The sequence below is a fragment of the Kryptolebias marmoratus genome, linkage group LG24 (assembly GCF_001649575.2).
Source record: "Kryptolebias marmoratus isolate JLee-2015 linkage group LG24, ASM164957v2, whole genome shotgun sequence".
NCBI classification, from domain to species: Eukaryota; Metazoa; Chordata; class Actinopteri; order Cyprinodontiformes; family Rivulidae; genus Kryptolebias; species Kryptolebias marmoratus.
This window is the reverse complement of record NC_051453.1, coordinates 19,591,275-19,614,621: the sequence shown is the minus strand read 5'-3', so window position 1 is coordinate 19,614,621 and position 23,347 is coordinate 19,591,275. Positions and strand designations below refer to the sequence as shown.

The following is a 23,347-nucleotide window of genomic DNA, read 5'->3' as shown; positions in this document are numbered from 1 at the left end:
AAAATTGAATGTTTTAAGGTAGTTTTGTTAATAAATACAAATTGGAGTGTTGCTGTAACCTCACTAAATTGAGCTGTTATAACTCTGCTGGGTGCTTTAACCTCCATTATGAAATTTTAGAAACTGGTCTCCTTTTTTATTAAGGCTTGTAAAATAACTAATTATGCAAACAATTAAAAGTATTGAGAATTTTTTTTTTTTTTTTTAACTATAAGGAGTAAAAATGAAGATGCAGTAGTCTGATGCACGGTTGTGGGCTTACAGTGACCTCTAGTGTTCATAGGGGAAAAGGAAAACTGTCACAAATGCATAAACAGCAGGATGATGGAACTGCGATTGCTTTTGTTTTTCTTGATGTTTTAGTTTCTATTGTTTAATAAGAACCTTTTCCAAATATGGAAATGATTTAAGTGTCTTCCACTGCTGTTGTTAATGAAAGCTGGATAACTCTCAGAAACATGATCTTAGTGACTCTTTAAAGCAACCATGAATGTGAACAAATGTACATTTAGACTGATGTTTTTAATAACTCGCCACGACTAGTGCACCCATTTTTATTTTCAGCATCTCCTTCCGCTGTGTGACATAGAAACGGACGGGCCCAGAAATCAAAAGTCACATTAAGAAGAATTAAACTGGGTTTAGAGCTCGTCCTCTGGACAGAACAATCAGCTTGTACGCACCAGCACAGCGCCACGCTTCGATTAGATGATTCATAATTTACGAAGGCTCTATAGCGGAATGGGAAGGCGGCGGGCTTTCACTTCCTGTCTGGGTGACGGGTGTGATTTATTGTTTATTAAGGGCTATGAAAGAGAGCAAGCTGTGTGTGTGTGTGTGTGTGTGTTTGGCTCTACAAATAACCCAAGAAAGATGGATTCTCAGGGAATTCAAAACACACATCTGCAGCATCTCTGGGTTCTTTCAGGCTGACTTACTGGGTGTTGTATTCGGCTGATTATGTACTTTTACTTTATAGAACCACTCAGGCTGCCTTATTGTTTGTAGATATATTTTAAATGAGCAAAATTAGCCTTTTTTCCACAATGATTCATTCCTGATGAGACATGAATGTATACAAACATACATCTCACTGACCATTTCTTATGCCTTGCTCTCTTTCAGCAGTTTCAGAAAATCCAGACATTTTACTTACATTCTACCTTGAAATGGGCAGGGAAAACAGAAGAAATCTACAACAAATTTAAGCAGGATCTTTGTCGCTCTGATGCACATTAGTTTAAATTAGATACCTGACATCTTGGTCAGCTGCAGGCTCATCAGCAAGAGCCCGAGCGGACGTTTTTTGGTTGCTCTTTGCTGCGTTTCCCGTGTCAAAGTTTCAAACTCATGTTGGCTTCAAAGCTGGCCAGCTGCCATGAGAGATCCGCTCTAAGTATGTTCATTTTGTTGAGTAAAATGTGAAGTGATAAAGACTCAATGCTGTACATTTAAAACGTGATCCCGTGGGCCACAGAGGGTTGGGACAAAGACCGTTTCTGGCCCGCAGGCTTTGAGTTTGACGCATGGTTTATGGATCCATTTGATCATTTAACAGTTAGACAAGCTTTTCAAGGAAGATCATTTGTTCCAAGTCAATAGGAACATTACCCAGAATGCTGATCCTTCTTTCCCCGACCTTCCACTGGATCCTGGGGACTGGGTGTCTGTCTCCATTGGGGGTTTTGGGTGAGAGGCAAGGGTTCGTCCCGCCACCATTCACACTCTCACCCACACACAGGGACAATTTAAGGATCTCCAGCTCAGCTAACATGTTTATGTTTGGACTGTGGGAGGGAATCGGAAAACGAGAGAAAACCCACGGACCAGGAGAAGATTCCAACTCCACACAGAAAGGCTCCACCCTGTCAGCAGTGCTAACCACTGACTGCTCCACATATCTCTAATCTAGTTTTAAACACATCATCAGGAATATCCACTGTTCATATTGTGGCTCAATTAAAATAATAATAATAATAATAATAATAATAATAATAATAATAATAATAATAATAATAATAATAATAATAATAATAATAATAATTAGCAACATTGCAATCACAAATATCTTTAATGGAAGCCTGTGGAAAAACTTTTTTTGTTTCATATTCAGACCACTCTTATTGAAACAAATGTTCAGTCTTTTTTTTCCCATTCATACTTTAAGGTTATTTCATTTTTTATTAACGAGTTTTATCTTTTCATAGTATGCAAACAACTAAACATTCTCCTGGTCAGGATTTACAAAGAAAGAATTATAAGCTAGAAGCACTCAGAGAGCGCAAACCTCCTCCAAGGCCACAGTGGGATTAAAACATCCAGATCATGATCTGGATCAGCACCAGAATGTGATCCATTGTTTGTTTGTAACAACCCCAACATGTCCTGAAAATTTCATCCAAATCTGTTCATCAGTTTTTACCTGATCTTTGCTAACAGACAGACAAACAAACCAACAGACACAACCAGAAACAGAAGGGTCACATGTAGGAGCAGAGAGGTTTTAACAAAGAGGCTACCTGTGACCTTTGACCCCATGAACCTTGAAATCAACAAGCATCATCTTTGACCCATGAGGTGTCCAGCTGTGCAGTTTGACATCCCTACATTACACTGCTGCAGAGTTAGAGCACTAGGTCAACTGTGATGTGCAGTTTGATTTTCTTCTGTTACATGCTTGCATAGTTAGCACACTTTCATCTGTGACCTTGACCTTTGACCCCTGTCAAATTGAAACCAACAGTGATCACCCTTGACCCATGAGGTGTTCAGCTGTGGAGTTTAACATCCCTATTATACAGCTGCAGAGTTAGAGCCCCTCAACCTTTGACCTTGAATTCTCTCTGGATCACCACAAATCTAATCACTTGTTCCTTGTACCATGATTTACATTTCCTGATAATTTAATAAAAATCTGTTCTTAACCTTTTGAGTAATCTTGTACACAGACAGACAGTACCGACAACATTACCTCCTTGGCGGAGTAAACAACAACAAATATAGCCTAGAATTAAAACATAACAGACCTGAATGTGGTTTGATTATATGCTATAACGGCCTGCCTTACCGGGGGCCAACCGTAAACTTCCTGTTTGATAAATCACAGAGTTTCAACAAATGCACGTGGAAAAAGGGTGAGAAAACTTTAACGCTTTACAATGCACTGTTGTCTTTGTGTTGTTTTGTTTGTTTGTTTGTTTTTGAGGCTCGCGAGTGGAGGAGGTAGGGGTTCTCCGGTGGAGGGTGGGGGCAAATGACGTTTGACAGCCTCGCGCTGCATGCCGGGATACATCGCCCTGCTGTTTACAAGATTTTCGAGGGGGTATGCGCTGCTTTGACCCAAAACCAAACAGTGTTTCCTGTTCCTTTGCGGCTCCGCTTCGTTTCCGTGTGTAAAACAGGGAGCCGTGTTCTCTAAGAAGAGCGTCAGAAACCGGAGGGAAGCGGCTGTCTCTCCGTCGGGAGGGAGGTTTGTCTTTCTGCACAGTCACCGACGGACCCCCCCCAGGACCAGCTGTCAAATCACAGGTCGGTACTCGGAGCTGACAGGGAGGAATGGCTCTGAAACTGCTGCCTGACAGCCTCGCTTTGTTGTCTTCAGCTAATCACGATTAATGTCAAACTCTGACATTTCCACACACCTCTGCATTTTTGTGTTCACTTTGGTTGCATTGTTTTTTGTTTTTGTTTTTACCCCCTCCTCCTCCTCCTCCCAGCTGTTTTAATATTCAACAAGCACCCAGAACAGTTATCAGGTTCTGCTTCTTTGGACTCAAGCTGCCTCGTAAGTCTCAAAGTTTAAGGGCTTCTTGTTTATCGCTCAGATGATTGCTTTCCTCACCTGCCCTCCACTCGTGCTGACCAATCAGATCACCGGGACGACAGTCACGTGTTCAAACAGGAAACGCATCAAACAGTATGGAGATAAACATCTGCATGCCTCAGGGTTTCCATTGATCTTTTTGGCTGCTTAGTGTTTTTGTGATTTTTCTAATATATTTTCCAACCAGTACAGGGTAGTTTATTTCACAAAGTTTCCAAATAATCACTTAGTTGTTTTTTGTTTTAGTCTGCAGTTGGAGTATATATTTTCTCCTTTTCTTCCACCTTTGAAAGCAGAAAATGTTAAAGTTAAAGACTCTTAATAATTCTTGAACCTTATCTTATTATTAGTGCAGGGGTCTGCACCCTTTATAGTATAGTCAAATAAGCCATTTCTGACCACTTCTACTGAATAAAATTAGCTTTGATCTGCTAAACACTTAAAATAAAAATAATGAGTCATTACATTTCATATAAATTATAGAACTATATATAATAAAACTTGTTCCATTATTAAATTAAATAACAATTAAAAAATTGGTATTTACTGATAAGATTGAACTCTCGTAAAAAGAAAGCGTAATAACACAAAGAAAGAGGGATGTCTTGTTTTTAACCCATTGACATTAAAATGTAAACACTGAAAATGATGAGTATCCAACTTTAAAATAATAAAGCTTATACTTACATCTAAAAAATGAATAAAGTGAACATAACAGTGTGGCCACTTTCTTAAGTATTTACTTGCACCGTCTGAATTTTATCTAATAAAATCAGAACTCTTCATTTAATTGACCTTTTATTTTGTTTGTACTAAAAGGCAACACCTTGATTCGAACTTCTGTTTTAGTCAAAACCATATTTTTTGTGAAACGCCTTGTTTTGATGACTCACAAAGCTGCCCTTTATTTCCTCCCAGTTTCTCTAAAATGTGTTGTTTTCTGGTAGATTTCAGAGGAAGACTACACCGTGTAGCTGCAGGTTGGATCGTTGAAGAAGCAACTAACGCAAACAGATTGGTAGGTTTTACTTCTTATATTGTTAGTTTCATTCACGCACACAAATGTCATTTGTAGATTAGCTTCAAATTGGACAGGAAAACAACTAAGACTAGCCTTTTTTAGTTGCAGTCATGAGTATAAATATTATTCATTTTCATGTTTTCTTTGGTCCAAGGCAGAATGAACCACAGCAGCAGGCTGCAGACCCCTGACTTCGTTATTGTCTAGTATTTGGTCATCATTCCATGAATGAACACACCTCAGTGATTTACAGTTGTGATGCTTCTGCTCAACAGTTTAAAAAGAATAAGCCGTACATTTTCTAGATTATAAACATGAAACAAGTTGACCATTGCATGTTGGGCTGTATCACAAATGCTCAAACCCACAAATAATGAAATCTTTTGCTCAAACCTTCCTTCAGGGGACTGCCCTCCAGGCCTGCAAACAAGAGTCTAAATCCAGCCGAATGTAAGTCTCCATATTTAGGTTTGACCTCTGCACAAACCCTTCTTTTTCTTTCCTAATTTCTATCGATCACTCATTTCATCTTTGTGTGCCTGGTAACTGAGTTCTATACAGAGCCAGCGTCCATGGTGTATACAGCATGTTGACTGTAAAAAATTCTGTTTTATTGTTTTACACAGGAACAGAAAGACTGCAAAGAGATTAATTGAACGCTACTTTCAACAGTTAACTGAAGGCTGTGGAAATAGCAACTGTGCAAATGAGTTTTGCGCGTCACACTGTGATTTTCAACCTCTGGACAACAATTCAGCGGCTGCCAAAGCCCTCGACCTGTTTAAAGTTAATGCCAAACTCTGCGATTACTACCCTGCTGTCAAGTCTGGCACCGACGAAAGCTTCGAGATGGGCAGTAAGATGAGCGTGGATGAATTCTCAGGTAATGTAAAACAGACCCCTGAGTCTCAAGGATGCTGTTCAAGCCCATTCTGTAACGTTTTTCCCTCTTGTTGCAGATATTCAGTACCTCACAGAGCACACTGTGTGCCAGATCCTGAGCTTTTGCGAAGAGGAAGGGGATTACTCTGCTCTTGTCCGTGTCATTGGCAGGATTTTCTCCAACGCCGACGCTCTTATAAAAAGTTTCAGGAAGGATGAACTAGGTGCCGCCAAACTGCTTGACCTAACAGATGAGGAGAAAAATGAGACCTCAGAGAGGAAGGTCGCCTCCCTTGAAGCTGCTTTGCCAGACGAGACTCCAAATGGATTGCCGGACCCTTGTGCCATGACGGTGGACATTGATGCAGTTCGGCGAGTCTACGACAAACTCCTGTCCATCGACCAGGTGGAATCAGCTCTTGTGAATGGACTCATTTACCTCACTCCAAATGTGGAGCTTGATCTGGAGTATCTTGACGTGTACGAAACAAATCCAGATTACTTAAATATCTTCATCATAGTGATGGAGAACGGTAACCTGCACAGCCCAGAGTACCTCGAAGTGGCATTACCGCAGTTCTGCAAGGCGATGAGCAAGCTGCCGCTGAGTGCTCTCGCCCGGCTCTCGAAGCTCTGGTCGACATACAGCCTCCCAAACATCCGGCGCATGATGGAAACGTTCCAGCAGCTCATTACCTTCACAGTGGTTAGCAATGAATATGACGCTGGAAATCTGGTGAATGACGATGAGACTGTAGTGGCCGCGACCCAGTGCTTGAAGGTCGTCTTCTACGCGAGCATTCTGGGAGGGAAAGTGGACGTGGAGCACAGCGAGGAAGACGACGAAGACGAGGAGTCCGACGAGCTGACGCTGCACGAGCTGCTGGGTGAGGAGCGGCTCTATAAGAAGGGCCCGCGGGTCGACCCGTTAGAAAAGGAGCTGGGCGTCCGTTCTATAGACAGTGTAAGACCCCTCATCCCCTTTGAGGATTTCATCAATGAATCGTTGAATGACGTGATCGAAATGGACAAAGATTTCACCTTCTTTAAAGTCAACGCCGAAACAAAGTTTTCTTTCCAGAGCTGTCCCTTCATCCTCAACATCATAACCAAGAATCAAGGGCTGTACTATGACAACAGGATCAGGATGTACAGCGAGCGGCGCCTTACAGCTCTCTACAGCATGGTCCAGGGCCAGCAGCCCAACCCCTACCTGAAGCTCAAAGTACGGAGAGACCACATCATCGACGATGCCCTCGTCAGAGTGAGTTTCACTGCACTGCTGTCTCCATTTCCATGAAACATTACCAAAGTGTGTGTGGATGTTTAAATATCCACTTCTCTTCTTGTTGCAGCTGGAAATGATCTCCATGGAGAACCCGTCTGACCTGAAAAAGCAGCTGTTTGTTGAGTTTGAAGGGGAGCAAGGTGTAGACGAAGGAGGAGTTTCTAAGGAGTTCTTTCAGTTGGTACTGGAGGAGATCTTTAATCCCGACATAGGTTAGACCAAACGACAGCTTGAACCCGGGTTCTTCTTCACCTATGTTTTATATTGAGTACTTGAAGGCAGAAGAGAAGACTGGTCTCACCCACTCACGTCTGTCTATTACTAACCTTAACCCTTGAAAGAAAACCAATCAGCTTGCCTGGTCTATATAACAAAAGGGAGAAATCTCTCTCAACACATGTCCAATTTGCAAGTTCGGAGATTTGAACTTCTATTAAAAATTATGTGCCAAATTGTTTCATAGTGGGGTGTAACAACATGCCAGTCTACGCCGCACTGTTAAGCATTAAGGTCCCTTTCACACTGGATGGAACAAATCAACCAGAACATGGATGATCTTGGCAGGATCTTGTTGAGGTCTTTAGGGGAATATTAAGAACACAGTGAGCTCCTTATTAAGCTTGACTTAGATAAGTTGTACGAAAATTGTATAGCGACGTTGTGGTGGTTTATTGTATAATGGCAGCGTATCGGGGGGTGGGGGGGTTCTGGGCGGTGCGTGAGGAAGCATATCCATGATGAGCGCCCTGTGCTTGACTTGGCGGTCGAAAATGTCAAGCAGGACTACCGGCCACACTGGCCTCACGCCTAGCCAAAGCTACAATCCCATCATGCCCACACATGGAGGAAGCATTGTGCCCATTTCTGGTAAGGGCGTAAGAAAGAGACTCAGTGATGTGAAAAAATACGAGACTAAGCCTATTTAGTGGGTTCTAAGGAAGTAGCAGCATTGGGACTGCCTTCAAACTGATGGAGGTTTTTCCAGATTTACTGTGACGGTTTAATTGATTGTGTGGGTCATGGAGAGTGTTGTGGGGTTGTCATTCAGTGTGAAGAGAGCCTTAATGAACTGTAAACTTCATGTCTTATAATTCTATTACAAATCTACCTTGTAAAAATATTAAGACTATTAGCAGTCTTCTCATTAGATTTCCTTTCCAACAGTAATTTTGCTTTGTCTTTTACTTCCTAAATGACTTTCTGAACAGGGATGTTCACCTATGACGACGCTACAAAACTTTTCTGGTTTAATTCATCCTCGCTGGAGAATGAGGCGCAGTACACACTCATCGGAATTGTCCTGGGCCTTGCCATATATAACAACTGCATCCTGGACGTTCATTTTCCAATGGTTGTCTACAGGAAGCTCATGGGGAAGAAAGGGTCCTTCTTGGACCTGTCAGACTCCCATCCAGTGTAGTAACTTTCTCCTAATCTAATGCTTAAAATCAGTTCCACTAAAGAAAAAAGCTCTGATATAGCTGTAACGCCCATTTTGCTGCTTTGAATTTGCAGTAACACGTGACATCTTTGTCCTGTTGCAGGTCCTGAACCAAAGTCTGAAGGGGTTACTTGAATATACCGGCAATGTTGAAAAGGACATGGTGCTCACCTTCCAAATATCACACACAGACCTTTTTGGAAACCCAATATTGTATGATTTGAAGGAGGGTGGAGACCAGATCCCTGTTACCAAGGACAACAGAGAGGTGAGCTGGGTCAGTCGTAGGGTTTAGTCTTCAGTCAGCCTGTGTTATAGCTAATGATAATGATAATAATGCAGATAAAATAAATTTTAATATATTCAAAAGCAGTTTGATAGCAATGGTTACAATGCAAACTGGTGTAGGCACATTGTCAGGGAGTGAGAGACACAATCGCGTGGTCACTATGGTCACCATTACCCTAATGGCAACAGTTTTAACTCTGATCTTGGTTGTCATTTCACTTCTTATACATGTTGGAATTTTGTCAGCTTTGATTGGTACAAAAGTCCCAAATTATACAGAAAGAAGGGTTCTGTATAATGGAATTTCGGGTTCTAGATGTATTAGCACTCTTCACAATTTCATCATATATTTTCTCCCAAAGTTTTACACATTTATGAAGCTTGTGTGTGTTCAAAAAGGCAATAACAGAGAAGTTAAACATTAAAATTACATTTAAAGGCCTTACATTTAAAGTGTATTCAAATATGCGTTGTAAAGCCACATTTTCTTTCCTTTTTTTAAAAAGTCACTAATATTATTAATTTGGTCATACTCTGTGTATACTGTATATAATGTGTTAAACCTCCACAGACTGCACTCTGAAGCAGCTAAAGAAAGCAGGAAAGTAGAGCAGCTACCTTTCAAATGTGTTCACTAAGATCTGAACCTTCTGCTTTTTGTTAGCATGTTCTGTAACGTAGGTTAAGCTTTTGTGCTGTATGCTCAGCAGCAGTCTTGATCATTTTAATTCAGAAGTCAAAATGTCTATGTTACCGTCTGGATGAATGAGCAGGAATAGCGCTCAAAATCTGATAGCAAGATTTTAAAGTTGGCTGCCTCGTGCATGAGAAGTGATGAAATCTGCAGTAAATGGCTGTATCAGTGCTACTGTCAGCTTGTGTCGTATTAACTCAGTTCCATGCTTAGCCCTGTTTACATTTTTCTCGAGTTCTTGTGAGTTTTTGTTCGGATGTTACCTTTTTTTCCCCCCTGGTATCCAATCTTCTGAGGTAAAAGATTCAAAAGTCTTACTACTTAGTGTTAATATAGAACTGAAAAAGTTTGCTGGTTCCCCTTCAGACTAAAATGCACATTTCGCAACAACAAAACAGGAACATCAGTGAACAGAAAATAACTTCAAACGAGTAAAGAACATAGTTGTCATTTTAATGCTAGTACACCCTGTAGGTTGGTTCCATTATAAACACAGAAGAAACTACAAATTCTGGCTTTTGGGTATACTTACACTCAAAAAAATGTTGTTGTTTTTTCCTTTTGTGTCTGCTCACAGGAATTTGTTGATCTGTATGTGGAGTACATCCTAAACAAAAGTGTGGAGAGACAATTCAAGGCCTTTAAGAAGGGTTTCCTGATGGTCACAAATGAGTCACCGCTGAAATATTTGTTCAGACCGGAGGAAGTGGAGCTGCTTATCTGTGGGAGCAGGGTGAGAAAACTAATCCCTACCTATGAAACTCATTTCCACAAAAAAATAAAATAAAACCTAGAAAGTTTTCTAAAAGTGCCACAAAAACTTGTAAAATATCAGTCCAGTTAGTAAAAGCCGCAGCGCTTGGGAAGACCCAACAATTAACAGAAAATCCACCGCCCCCTTTCTTTTTTTAATAAAACACTTTTTACGTAACAAGAGTTGTCTAAAGTAGTGCACAATAAACCCCCAAATAGTAGCCAAAGATCATTAATAATACCTGGCGAGGATGTCAAGCTTTGGTATAAAAGGAGCATTAACCAAAGATTGAATTATTCAGAGCCATGACTCATGACTTTGTGGCAAATTTACATCCACTTTAGTTTATCCAGTTGGGAACTGGGGGGGATATAGCACCAAATCACAATAAGTTACAGCAGTTTAAGATTTTAAGAGAGTAAAGAAATTTAAATAAAAAACAGTTCAATTTCATCCATTTTTTATCCTAATTTCATTCAGTAGAATTGGCTAGCTAATTCTTAAAAACAATTAGCTAGCTAAGGAAGCAATCAGATCGTACTGAATCTGATCAGATTAAAAAATATATATATATGCATATTCCTTTATGTCAAACTGATTAGATGTGCTGGTGTCATATGATTCAGTGTTAGTAAACCACGTCAGATGATCATGACTTCACACAGAACTGCAATTAAAAACGGCTGCGATTTCACCATACAGCCACGTGGGCTGCAGCTATTCCTTGGAAAAACCTCCGTTACTCAACACGGCCTGCTGCTACATTTAGAAATGTAACCTGAAACGGTGTCGTGACGGCCGGGAAGTGTTTCTGTGAAGAAACTTGGATGACTTTTCAGGACGCAAGCTCCTCTCAGATTGATAAACAACAGCCCTTGGTCTGTGGTCAGATGAGTTTGCGTCAGACGCCTCCCTGCTACTGATGGAGAGGTGTCTGTTGGAAGTTGTGGAGACGTGTCCTCTCAACAAGGTGACATCTTTTCCCTGAGATGGTATTGTGTTATCAGCAGGATGATGTCAGATCTTAGAAGAGGCAAGTGTGTCTATAAAGCAGTGGCTCCTGTAGTCTATATGTCTCCAAATGAAAGTTATAGCACATCATGAAGTATTTTTCCAAATTTGGGACAATGTGGGGGAGCAAAGAGTTGTCATCCAGTGTGAAGGGCTCCTTAGTATCCTCAGTTCCCCAGATAAATGAAAAGTGTGTTTAAAAGAAACAGTGATGTCATGCACTAGCAAATATGGCTGTTGTTGCTGGGCTCAAACTCGTGGTTTGTTTATGTTTACCAAGGAGGTCATGTTTTTAGTAGCATCTGTTTGTTGGTTTGTGAGTCTGTCTGTATGCAAGGTTACTCAAAAAGTTCTGAACGGATTTTCATGAATTTTTCAGGAGCCAGTCAAAGGTCAAGGTCACAGACCTGTGCCATATAAGCTGTATGACAGAAATGTTAAACTGCACAGCTTGGCATGTCATGAGTCAGGGGTGATCACTGTTGATTTCAAGGTGATGGGGTCAAAGATCAACATCACCGCTGACCTAGTGCTCTAACTCTGCAACAGAGTGATGTAGGAATGTCAGACTGCACAGCTGGACACCTCATGGGTCAAAGATGATGCCTGTTGATTTCAAGGTTCATGGGGTCAAAGGTCACAGGTAACCCCTTTGTTAAAACCTTGTCTCTGCTCCTACATGTGACCCTTCTGTTTACGGTTGTGTCTGTTGGTTTGTCTGTCTGTCTGTTAGCAAAGATCAGGTAAAAACTGATGAACAGATTTGGAGAAAATGTTCAGGACATGTTGGGGTTGTTACAAAAAACAATGGATCACATTCTGGTGCTGATCCAGGTTACGATCCGGATCACACTACATTTTAATCCCGCTGTTGCCTTGGAGGAGGTTTGCGCTCTCTGAGTGCATGTTACTGAACAAATTATGCTATGCTATTATGCTTCATGACGTTTCTGGAAAATCTGTAGATTTTTCCTCACTTCATTTTGGCCAGTGTTTCATCAAGGATGAATAATGTATGCTTTCTGTTTTTCATTTTACAGAAACTTGACTTTGAAGCCCTGGAAAAGACAACAGATTATGATGGAGGTTATACCAAAGATAGTCAAATTATCAGGTAAGTCTGTTGAGTTTTATCTTTTCTAATGGGAGTCAATTGGAGTTAAATAGCTATGGATTGAAGCCACCCCTAGAGGCAATAGTATGCATGTTCAGCTGCTCAACACGCAGTTAAAGTGCATTGAGCTGTGAAAGATAAATGGTTTTCTTATATTTCTGGCCACAGAGATTTCTGGGAAGTTATTCACTCCTTTGGAGAAGACCAGAAAAGGCTGTTTCTGCAGTTCACCACCGGCACAGACAGAGCACCAGTTGGTGGTCTTGGCAAATTAAAGATGATCATCGCCAAGAACGGCTCCGACACAGACAGGTACAGCCGAGGATTGTTACTCTGCTCATATGCGTGCGTGTGAAAAGACTCATTTGTGGATGTCTAAGCGCACTTCGTTCTTTTTTTTTTTAGGCTTCCAACCTCTCACACCTGCTTTAACGCATTGCTGCTCCCTGAATACTCCTCCAAGGAAAAGTTGAGAGAAAGACTCCTTAAGGCCATCACGTATGCCAAAGGTTTTGGAATGCTGTGACAAACCCACCAAGAGAGTTTTCTGTCTTTTATTTGTGACAAGAAAAGGGAATTAAAACACACACACACACACAAGGAGATGGTATAAAACAAAATGCTGTAAGAACCCTGTGCCTAACCAGATCCTGCAGATACTGTAACTCCACTGTTTGCCTTTCATACTGAGCCCTCACTTTGTCACTTTCATATATATTAAGTATCCCAAAGAGTTTAGAACAGCATATGACTGAATAGCTGTTTTTTTCATGTGATCTGCTTTTAAGCAGATGTGTTTGGTTGGTTAAACGCTGAACGTGCCCTTGTATGCAGCACATACGGTATATTTCTGAATTCAGTTTGGCTCCTCAGGATTCTGAAGTCTTTCAAATGGAGCAGTGTTCAGTCCTCACGCGGCATCATGGTGAAGCCTTTTATATTCCTGCTAACACATTATGTCTGCTAAAAGCAACCTTCGTTTCAATTTATTTGATTTTATTTGTGCCGTGCCTCACATATCAGAAGGGAATACTGTGTGTTGTGAGCGTGATTCCAGTAGCTTGCTTGGTTTCAGGCTGTGCTTACTTGAGTGGCTAAAGAAAAAGGGTTTCTCTATTGGGAGTGTTGACTAAAACGGACTGGTTTCACACTTGGAAGTGCAATTTGCAAAAACTGTGCAATGTCTATGTATGGGAGAAAAAAAAAGAAAGTCCTCTTTCAATGTTTTATTTGGCCAATATCTCAGGTATTCAAAAAACAACCCAGATAATGTGAAACTCTTCTGTAAACCTGCCATTATGCAAGCAAAATAAAAGTGACAAATCTTGAAGCTTTGTAAATGCTTGTCTTGAAGTCCTTTTTTCTTGGAAAACAGAAACTGCTGCTGCCAGTAGAAATAAATTTAAATATATAAACCGCTGTTGCCCTCAGCTACCGTAAATAGAGCCCGTCTTGTATTTCACTTCCTTTTTTTTTTTGAAAAATCTTTTTACACTTACAGCATTTGAGGAAACACAAAGCAGCAGATAAGCTGAACATGCATCTAGTGGACATGTATATAAAACCCACAGAAGATTCATTCAAACACCAATATTTAAACCTTTTTATCGCCATCGGGTTTGTATTACAGGATTTTTTCAGCAGAAGGATTCCACCAGGAAGTGTGACCCCAGGCTACAGCTAGCTGCTGCTGCTGCTATCAGCACTGGATGTAAACCAGCACATATTGCAAAACTATTGTGTTAAGGTCCATGAAACAGTGTTTGCGTGACCGACACTGAAATTATTATTGAGCTGTTTTTAAGACGGCAGCGATGCGCTTTGGTCTTGGCTGCGCTCAGACTAGCCGTTAGCTTATCAGTCTTGACAGAACCAAACTACTTGTCCGAGCTGAGCTCATTCAAAACGTTCATCACAGCAGCTGAAGCCTGCAGCTCACCAGGTTGGGACTGTTGGAAAGTAGCTGGAGAGACAAAATTGCCTTTTACTTGGAATCACACTAAACTGGTACACTGCATTTGCGTACATAACGTAACTGTGAATACGTTGCAACATGCCTGCAAAGGACCTGCAAAACCTTTGTCGCAATTTAGTCTTAATCGTGTCTCAATTCGATTGCACTGTATTCTCTTTTTTTGGGGGGTCTCCAGTCAGTAGCAGTTTGCTTTCACAGGTCACCCTTCTAAAGTTGTTTAGATGTCGACACTGTGGTCACCATCGTGGTGTTTTTGGGGGTTAAAAATGTCATATTTTGGACAAAAAAACAACAACGCTGAAACAAAATACCAGCTGAATCCAACAATACCGAACATCTTAATGTCCTGATATTTCTTTAGTCATGTTATTTCATTATCAATATTGATGAATCAATGAATCATCAGCACACACACACACTCGACTTCTCAGTATTTGTGACCAAGCGACCAGAAATGGAAGACAACTCTGTGAGGGTTTGGTGACCCCTGTCCAAGGCAAGAAAGAGAATAAGTTGCGACACTTTATGACTTTAAGTTGCCGCAAACATTTTGCGAGGAACATCACGGTTACGCACGTATGCAAAGGCTTATGTGGTAGAAACATAAATTGTAGCTTCAGGCATCATGAGAAAACTGCAAAAATCTGCAAACGTTTGGAGACCCCCTTACTGTTCACCTACTAGTCTCCAACAGTTATAACCCAGTGTGAGACCGCTAGATTTCTCAGGGCCAGTGAAATAACAGGAAAACACTATAAATCAATGGAAAATTTGGTCCACTTTCGTAATGGGGTTCACACTTGACCAAATATATAGACACATAAAATTGATGTTATATGAACATTTAATTCCCATGAAATAAATTTACATGTTAGTGTACGCTGAGAGTAACATATAAACAGAATTTTTAAAAATTTGTACATTCTCATACAGTACATAATAGAAACTGCCGTGTAAGAAATGTACTTTATACAGGTCAGTATATTCACTGGGATCAATCTGAATGCTTCTCAGGAACAAACATTGTCATTATACTAGGGCTATGAAAAGACAGGTTCTTTTGGCATAAACAAGTGGTCCTGCTCAACATGCTTGAGTTGTTTCATGAGGAAATGAAACGGGCTGTCAGTCAGCGTGAACAAAAACATTCTCTGCATACACCAAACACAATTTGACACATAATAATAATTAATAATGATAAACATGATGTATAAATAGAAATGTGGGCATTTATGTGACATAAAGCATTGTCACTGGAAAAGTTCTCCGGTGAATGTTATGTTACTGGACTTTCTTGTCTTTGTCAGCCACCACCTCGGAGAGGTCCTCCGGTTTCATGGATTTCACCTTGGCCTCCATCTTGGTGACCCTCTGCTTCAACCTTGCCTGGGTGGAGGTGAACTCTGCCATTAGCTGTGCGAACTTGGTCTGCATCACATCCAGGTTGCCCTGTAGCTTGACGATCTTCTCTTCTAGGTCCTTGGGGTCGGCGCCTGCATTCGCCACGGCCTCATCTATCAGATTGTCTTTCATCAGGATGGCTTTGCCCTTCTCTTCCAGAGCTTTCTTGGCCTCTGGATACTCAGTGAGTGCTTCCATCAGGTCATCTTTAGACAGGGCGAAGAGGTCAGAGTAACCTACACTTCTGATGTTGGCTGTTCGTCTGTTGCCTGCTTTGCTGCCCTTGATACCCAAAATACTGATTTCCCCGAAGTACGCACCATCGCTGAGCACCACAAACTGAGTAACTCCGTCATCCGCCACCACTGCCAGCTTCCCCTCCTTGATGATGTACATCTCTCTACCGATGTCCCCTTTCTTGCATATGTAATCTCCAGGACTGAACACTTGCGGCTGCAGCTTGAGCACCAGTTCAATCAGCAGACCCGCTTCACAGTCCTGGAAAATGCGGACTTTCTTCAGTGTATCCAAATGGACATTGATGGCAATCTCAGCCTTAAGCTTGTCCGGGAGGTTTTTCAAAACTTCCTTCTCATCACAAGTCTTCTTCTCAGTCCAAAGGTAGTCAAACCACTTGATGACCCTAGCCTCCAGGTCTTTGGTGACCTTTCGAAACTGCATGTACTGCTTTATGGAGTCAATCTTTGCCTGGAACTCAGCACGGGAGGCGTTCATGTTAGAGATCATGGCACCGACGTTACCAACAATACTAGCAAAAATCAGCACACCGGTGAGAAAGTCTGCCGTGACAAAGATAAATTCAATGTCTTTTACTGGTGCTGGGGTCTCTCCAATGGTGGTGAGGGTAAGTGTAGACCAGTATAGGGAGTAGATGTATTTACGTGCCAATCGATTGTTCTCCGGGTTGCTGACATTGGGATACACCCAAGCGTCTGATCCAAAGCCAATGCTTTTAGAAATGGCAAAGAACATACAAGCATTCCAGTGGATGATGACAAGGATGTAAAGCACGAGATTGCTGATACGAAACATGTTCGGAAAGCTGGTTCTGGTCTCAGTCCGCTCAAAGAACTCAAAAAGCCTCTGGATTTTGCAAAGCCGGTTGAAACGGAACTCTGGGTTGTTGAAGCCATATTGCAGAAACAGCAGATCAGTGGGTATCATCGAAATCATATCGTATTTGAACTGAGAGGTCTTTCTGTAGTTATCTCTGAGTTTCTTGGCATCTTTTACCAGCAGGCCTTGCTCAAGGTAACCTAATAGACAAATACAAAATAAGTTAAATCATTTCATTGTTTTCCTTGAATTTCTTTTTTCTTTTTTTCAAGAATCTCACCTGTTCTTGATCGGACAAATGTGTCCATGAAGTATATGACATCAGATGTGTAGTCCAAGATTATCCAAAGGTTTGGAAAGGATTCTTGGAGATCATTGAAGCAAGCCCTAAAACAGAAATAGGACATTTTTTATTAGTGCCCAACTAGGTAAAGAATGAGTTGTTTTTGAGAAGAATTTACCTGGTTACGATCATCATCAGGTTATAAAATACGGGGCCCGCGATGACACTCAGCCATCTGTAGTACTGTTCCGATGCTGGATCCATAATCCAGATTTCTTTTCTGAAAACAACTCGATATTAAATAATGCTGCGGTGAGAGTTTTCAATTGTCAAACAATCATTTAACAACCAGCAATATATTTTGCAAAACTAATCTGTCCTAATATAATTCATCTTTCTAAGAGAGTACTCACGGGGGCACCTCTTTCTTTTTCTCGTCTTTCTTATCTTTTTTGTCGTCTTTTTTTTCCTCTTTCTTCTCATCTTTTTTTTCCTCCTTTTTCTCGTCTTTATTCTCCTCTTTCTTCTTGTCTTCATCCTTGTCGTCCTTCTTCTGCTCCTCCTCCTTTTTCTCATCTTTCTTAATTTCATCTTTTTTGTCCTCTTTTTTGCTACAGAGCACAAGTTCGGTTATAGGAAGAAACCTCAGGCGAGTGGCTGGAGGAGAGCTACTTTGCTACTTTGAAGGGGAGCTACAGTCTTGAATTCTGTAGTTTGTTGGGAGGTCTGATGCAGATTGTACATTTCCCAGCAGATGGCATAGCACGTTTATAATTTATCACCCTGTAACCTGCAGCTCCAGGGCCACACAGGGGTCTTTTTTCCCTCTGAAGTGGCTCTTTGTTGACCAACCATGAAACAAGACCCTAATTTTTAAGTTATATTGACAACAGGAAAGAGTCCTTATAGAAGTTCAGCCATGCAAATGTTTGCAATATAGGCACACTAAACACATTGTATGTTAGGTTGCTTGTAGGAACTCAGTTTTTTTCACAGTTATCAGTAGCTATTTAAGTAAAAAGAAAAGATTGTGGACTTAATGACATTTAGGCCTTAAATAACCAAAGAAACTGCTCTGTTTTTGTTCACTCTCTTTGAGTGTAGAGTGTTGGGTGCAACTTAATGCTTTATTTATTTCTCAGTGAGTTACTTATTTGGCTCATTTTCCACAAATATGAGGAAAAACTAAAGTTATATTACCGGTAATAATAATAAATAAAGGAAAGTGTAAATGCCATGTACAGAACTATTTGTTCCTTTCTCTTTGCCAATACACAAAAAATAAAATAAAATAATGCCACAATTCAACATTAAATGTAGTATATACCTTTATGCACATACATATATATATATATATATATAATAAATTGATTCATTTATACCTTAATTTTAATGGTCAGATAGCCTTTTGTGGCTCAATACAAATTGTATTAAGTTGGAAAGATTGTAAAAATGTCTCTTTAAGTTGTAAAGTCTGCAGACCTCTGTTCTAAGGCTTTGATTTGTCCAACCAACAACAACACTTCCAACAAAAACTCAGGCAAGTAAATTAGATTATTGCTGTAGTGCAGGTGTGGAGAATGGACAACAGGAACATATGGTTTTGAGGGATTTTCTTTTGTTTTGATGTCACTGACTTTGCCATTTGCAAAATGAGCGACAACAAAAGCTGCTACAAATGCCAAGTGTCGTTACGGACTACGTCTTCTAGGAATATCTATATCTACCTTCAGAAGCGTACGTACACTTACTCGTCTGTGTTGTTGCAGTTATTTACGTTGTAAGCAGCAAGAGTCCACTTACTGGTAACACTTTAAAAGGAAACAGAAGGAAATGTTTTTTGCATACGTTTGCATACAAGACAGCTATTTTGAAATGCCTAATGTGTACACAAACACAAAGAAGTTTAAATGTGAATGGTTAGTCGTAATTTTGGGTGCCAGCTGACACTTGATGTCAGTTTAACTTTCTTAGTTAACACTTTTTTTAAGTCTACACTTCATGTTAATTTCCACTTTATTATAGTTTACACCTCATGCTGATTTAAACTTTATTATAGCTTATACTTTATGCTAATTTACACTTTATCTTAAATTAGAATTGTTTGAAGTTCAAGCTATTTTACACGTTATTTTAGCTTAAACTTTATGCTAATTTGCACTTTATTCTAGCTTGCACTATTTCAGTTTACATTTTTCACTAATTTACACTATTCTAGTTTACACTTTATGCTAAACTACGCTTTTTTAGTTTACACTTTATGCTAATTTATACTTTATTCTATCTTGCATTATGCTAGTTTACATTTTATGGTAATTTACACTTTATTCGGTCTTACACTTTATGCTTATTTACATTTTATTTTATCTTGAATTATGCTAGTTTTTGCTTTATGTGAGCTTGCAAATTTAGATTATGGCTAGCTAGCAAACTGGACTCGTATCAAATAAAATGTATGTTTAGATTTCAGTTGGGTTTAGTTTCTAAATATTTTGTTTAGTCTCATTTTATCCTAAACAAATAAACCACGCATGTGTGAATCATCAGGAAACATGTTGCACTACTAAAGTCTAGTTTTCATTTTACTGTAATTTTTTGTAACTTTTTAGTCCAGTTTTATGTATCAAAGATTCAACCAAAAGATTAACACTGCTTCTATACTTTATTGTCACTGTAATAATGGTCAGTGGTCCTGTCTGAGGTGTATCTTTTCCCACTTTTAAACAAATGACAACACAGTAATTATCTCATGGTGAGAATGCAACACCATGCTTACTTTCTTTTTCGGTGTTTGTCATTATGGCCCCCAGACTGCATGCTGCCCTCTTCACTGGCTGCTTCTTTGAGTTTGGGGCCTCTGAAGCGCTCAAGAAAGGAGTCCTGCCTCTCTTCTACAGGGTGCGTCCTGTGAGATGTCCAGTTCCGCAGCATGAAGAAAAAGTAGGACAGCCTAAAGGGTCAGCGGGAGATGAAACAGTACAAAATGACGTCCATCTAGACTAGAAGCAGCCTGTTGCTCATATCTGTTCACAGTAAACACAAGTGGTGGAGGAAGTATTTCATTTTTTAAAAGCTGCATGGGGCCTTTCTGTGTGGCGTTTGCATGTACTCCCTGCAGTTTCTCCAGGTAATCTGTTTTTTTCTCACAGTTCAAAAATACGTGTGTGAGGTTAATCGTTGATTCTAAATTACCCCTGAGTGTGTGTGTCTCTATGTAGGCTCCATGTAGAATAGCAACTTGTCCAAGGTCTAGCACTCGTTTGAGCGCCAACTCCCTGCAACCCTGACCAGGATTAAACAGGTATTATGGTTGGTTGGATGGATGGATGGATGGATGGATGGATGGATGGATGGATGGATGGACAGTACTCTAAGTTTAAGAATGGGGCAAGATTTTGTTTCTGACCAGGCCTTATGCTGTAACTGTGGATATGTTAACAGTTCTTATAGGAGGCCCATAAAGACAGAATACATTGATCAAAGTGCAAATTTGAAATATTTAGATGACAGTTTATCTCTGTATTGACTTCATAATGTTTGTTTATGCTAAAGCATCAACCAGGGAGCAGAACAGAAAGTCTTGTCCAAGATATTTGTTTTCCAGACACCCTCTGGTTTCACAAGAAGTCCTAAAAGTGTTGACCTTTATCCCTGGAGGAAAAGTCAGATTGTAAGGTCTCCAAAATATCTGAACCATAGCTAGAGACTCAAAGAAGGTATCTCAGAACTGTCCACTCAGTTTGTCTACTCATAGTGTAGTGCTATGTACCTGGCCATTGCCCTGGTGCCTGTGCAACAGCTTTCATGGGACTCTGAGGACAAGGCTCTCTCTGAGCCATCTTCGATAACAGAGTGGACCCTAGAGGACAGCAGGTGGAGGAAAAGGACAGTGATAAAATCATTACTAATTTCAGTCGGTAAAAAGCAAATGCATAAATAAATACAGTCTTCAGTTGTCAAATCGGGGAAGGTGTATAGACAGTGATTTGAAGCGAAGTTTGTTCCTTATTTCTGATTTCTAATGAGGATTATTTTCTGACCTGCTGTCCCTGTTTTCAATGACAGCGAGCTCATCGGCCGACCTGGTGGTGGACAGCCGCTGTCTTGATGAAAAGGATATTTCACTGCAGACCTTTGCCATCTTTGTTGGATTGGCTCTGCGAGCCTGGAGCACAGAGGTACAGAAATAAACACATTAGAAGATTAAGCCACTAACACAAACCTAAAATCAAACACTTTATGTCACATCGCCCACCAGAGCTTTATACTACAGTTATATTGAAAAGTGGCCGCCGTTGGGTCAAAAATGTGTGGAAAATAAGGAAATGTGCAATGTCACGCTATATTGTCACACAATGTGTTATGTCATGGAGTGTGCCCTGAGGACGACTTTCGGCCACACTTTGTCAATATCTGTAAAGTTGACAAAGTTATCGCCCAATTTTGCGATGGCTTAGGTTGATTAGCTATGGTGAATTGGGTTGACCCCAAAAGTTAATCAGTTGGAGACAAAACCAACCAATCAGAGACTAAAATCTGTTAAGTGGTTCATGAGATATTTCGCTAACAGACAAAAAGAGTGGATTTCAGTAGTTAATGGTATTAGTATGGAATGGTTCTCAGCTACCAAAACACCCAGTTTTAGCTCAGTGTCTGTAAAATTGGCGGAGGTGTAGTGATTCTTTGTGTTTGCTGAGGTCGCTTAGCTGTGGTAGCCATCTTGAACGGGGTTGACTCCAAAAGGTAATTAGCTGTAGATTTGCATCCGATGTCTGGTAGTGGAGTCTTTCTAACGCCTTCAGTGGTGGGTGATTCGAAAAGTGCTTCGTGAGAGTTCCCGTGTGTGGGCCGTTTGGCCACTTTTCAACGTCTGTGTGGGAGAAGCACCCTAAAAATACTTCCCGCTTATGTTCTTGAACACTAAACAAGATCAGTGAACCTTCAGCTGGCTTTTAAAAGAAGCCGTGGCTTACAGGTAGACTGCAGTTGCTGCGTTCAGCAGTGTGTATAGCAGGTTAAGTCTATTAGGACAGAGCTTAAAGAGCAAATGCAAAAGTATGTGGCTGAGGGCAGCGGTAGGCTGCAGAAACAACCTGATTTATATTTAAATATCTGGCATGTGGGTTTAGACCAGCTAAAAGTATTAAAGCCCAACATAATTCCTAAGTTTTAATATCATCAGTATTATATATATTCTTTGACTCACTGAACTCTGGGCAAAACTAGTGGTTGTAACACGTGTAGATTAGTGCTAATACCAAGGAGTTAAGCAACCCCCACTAAATTCAATCACATCGAGAGAATTGCCAAGTGACCTTAAGTGTTTGACGGGTTACCAGGGGTGAAGCCGGCGGTGTTTGTGTATGCAGTAAATATAAGTCGCTCTCACGACGCGCACGTTTGCGTCGATGTGTTAGGTCACAGGTCCAGTTCGTTTACATCGAGGGGACGGGACTGTCACGTCTTTTGTTTGAGATTTTTCTTTCTGGCTGCCAGGAATCAAAAGGCCACAACGGAATCCGGTCACTTTTTTCAGTCACTTTTGTTCATTTGAAGACAGGATTGCAGCTAATCAGAGATAGCACTGAATCTGCTCCTGTCAGTAATGTAACATAAAGTGGAAAAAATAAATCAGTTTATCACTTAGCTGCTGCTGGAAGAAGGGCAGCTCCTTAATATCCCAAACAAACTGTACCACTAATTATTGGCTAATTACAGGCTAATTTCTGCCTCTGAGACTGATTTTTTTTTTACGCTAGATATTATTTTACCATTTTAAAGGCTTAACCAAACAAGTAAAAGAGACCTGAGGATTTGACAAAGTTCTTTGGTTTAATGTTACACCTTCTTGTTGCGTCTAATAAATCATTATAATAATAGAACAGTTAACACTGAAACATAATTATGAGAAATGCTTTACATAAAAAAGGAAATTGTTTGGAAGACTGCACTCGCTGTAACTTTAATAAGATTTTCTAAAGGAACTGTGTGCGAGGGTTAAAAAAAAATCTTTTTCAGCAGAAAAAAGCAAGCTGATAACTCACTTGTTTGAAGCTTTCTCACTCTGAGTATTCCAAGCCAACCAGTGCATCAGTTACCCCGTGATTCCTTCGATATAATCCCATCTTCCGGCATATAAATGTACCTTTTGTGTGTTAATGTTTTGTTGTTGTTTTTTAATCCGGTGAAGTATTCCAGTAGAGTAGTCCTATGGGTGCGATTACCACAAATATAACAGAAGACTTTCCATAATTAGACCCCAGAAGCTATGCTGCCTGAGAACTGTGCCGACTGA

The 23,347-nt window shown here is 40.4% G+C and overlaps 2 protein-coding genes across 7 annotated transcripts; one reads left to right on the top strand and one right to left on the bottom strand.

The window, feature by feature from the left end:
* Positions 1-3,251: 3,251 nt before the first annotated feature.
* Positions 3,252-13,656, top strand: ube3a (ubiquitin protein ligase E3A). Of its 5 annotated transcripts, none has more exons than XM_017423534.3 (13): positions 3,252-3,528; positions 3,825-3,916; positions 4,771-4,841; positions 5,248-5,294; positions 5,471-5,727; positions 5,804-6,990; positions 7,082-7,226; positions 8,223-8,428; positions 8,559-8,723; positions 10,015-10,170; positions 12,243-12,316; positions 12,485-12,628; positions 12,722-13,656. In XM_017423534.3, coding segments are annotated over exons 4-13 (2,457 nt in total). In that variant the 5' UTR covers positions 3,252-3,528; positions 3,825-3,916; positions 4,771-4,841; positions 5,248-5,292; the 3' UTR covers positions 12,843-13,656. The 5 variants fall into 5 exon arrangements, with proteins under 5 accessions (XP_017279023.1, XP_017279025.1, XP_037830074.1 ...); XM_017423536.3 differs by lacking the exon at positions 3,825-3,916 and adding an exon at positions 3,717-3,784; XM_037974146.1 differs by having other exon boundaries at positions 3,717-3,916.
* A 1,461-nt stretch (positions 13,657-15,117) lies between these two features.
* cnga3a (cyclic nucleotide gated channel subunit alpha 3a) lies at positions 15,118-23,347 on the bottom strand. 2 transcript variants are annotated; one of them, XM_017423362.1, is made up of 9 exons: positions 23,097-23,347; positions 21,093-21,217; positions 20,822-20,911; positions 19,829-20,002; positions 18,804-18,863; positions 17,466-17,663; positions 17,231-17,332; positions 17,050-17,156; positions 15,118-16,969 (listed from the first exon to the last, which is right to left on the bottom strand). In XM_017423362.1, the coding sequence occupies exons 2-9, from the start codon at positions 21,191-21,193 to the stop codon at positions 15,573-15,575; spliced, it is 2,229 nt and encodes a 742-aa protein (XP_017278851.1). In that variant the 5' UTR covers positions 21,194-21,217; positions 23,097-23,347; the 3' UTR covers positions 15,118-15,572. The 2 variants fall into 2 exon arrangements, with proteins under 2 accessions (XP_017278851.1, XP_017278852.1); XM_017423363.1 differs by having other exon boundaries at positions 19,829-19,957.

Bases quoted from the DNA above. Each gene is read 5' to 3' on its own strand.
- ube3a (XM_037974145.1), top strand. From the start codon at position 4,752: ATGTGTTGTTTTCTGGTAGATTTCAGAGGAAGACTACACCGTGTAGCT. The intron at 7,227-8,222 runs GTTAGACCAAAC...CTTTCTGAACAG, and splicing joins GATCTTTAATCCCGACATAG to GGATGTTCACCTATGACGAC. The intron at 12,629-12,721 runs GTACAGCCGAGG...TTTTTTTTTTAG, and splicing joins AACGGCTCCGACACAGACAG to GCTTCCAACCTCTCACACCT.
- cnga3a (XM_017423362.1), bottom strand. From the start codon at position 21,193: ATGGCAAAGGTCTGCAGTGAAATATCCTTTTCATCAAGACAGCGGCTG. The intron at 17,157-17,230 runs GTAAATTCTTCT...TTTCTGTTTTAG, and splicing joins CTGATGATGATCGTAACCAG to GGCTTGCTTCAATGATCTCC. The intron at 16,970-17,049 runs GTGAGATTCTTG...TTTGTCTATTAG, and splicing joins ATTTGTCCGATCAAGAACAG to GTTACCTTGAGCAAGGCCTG.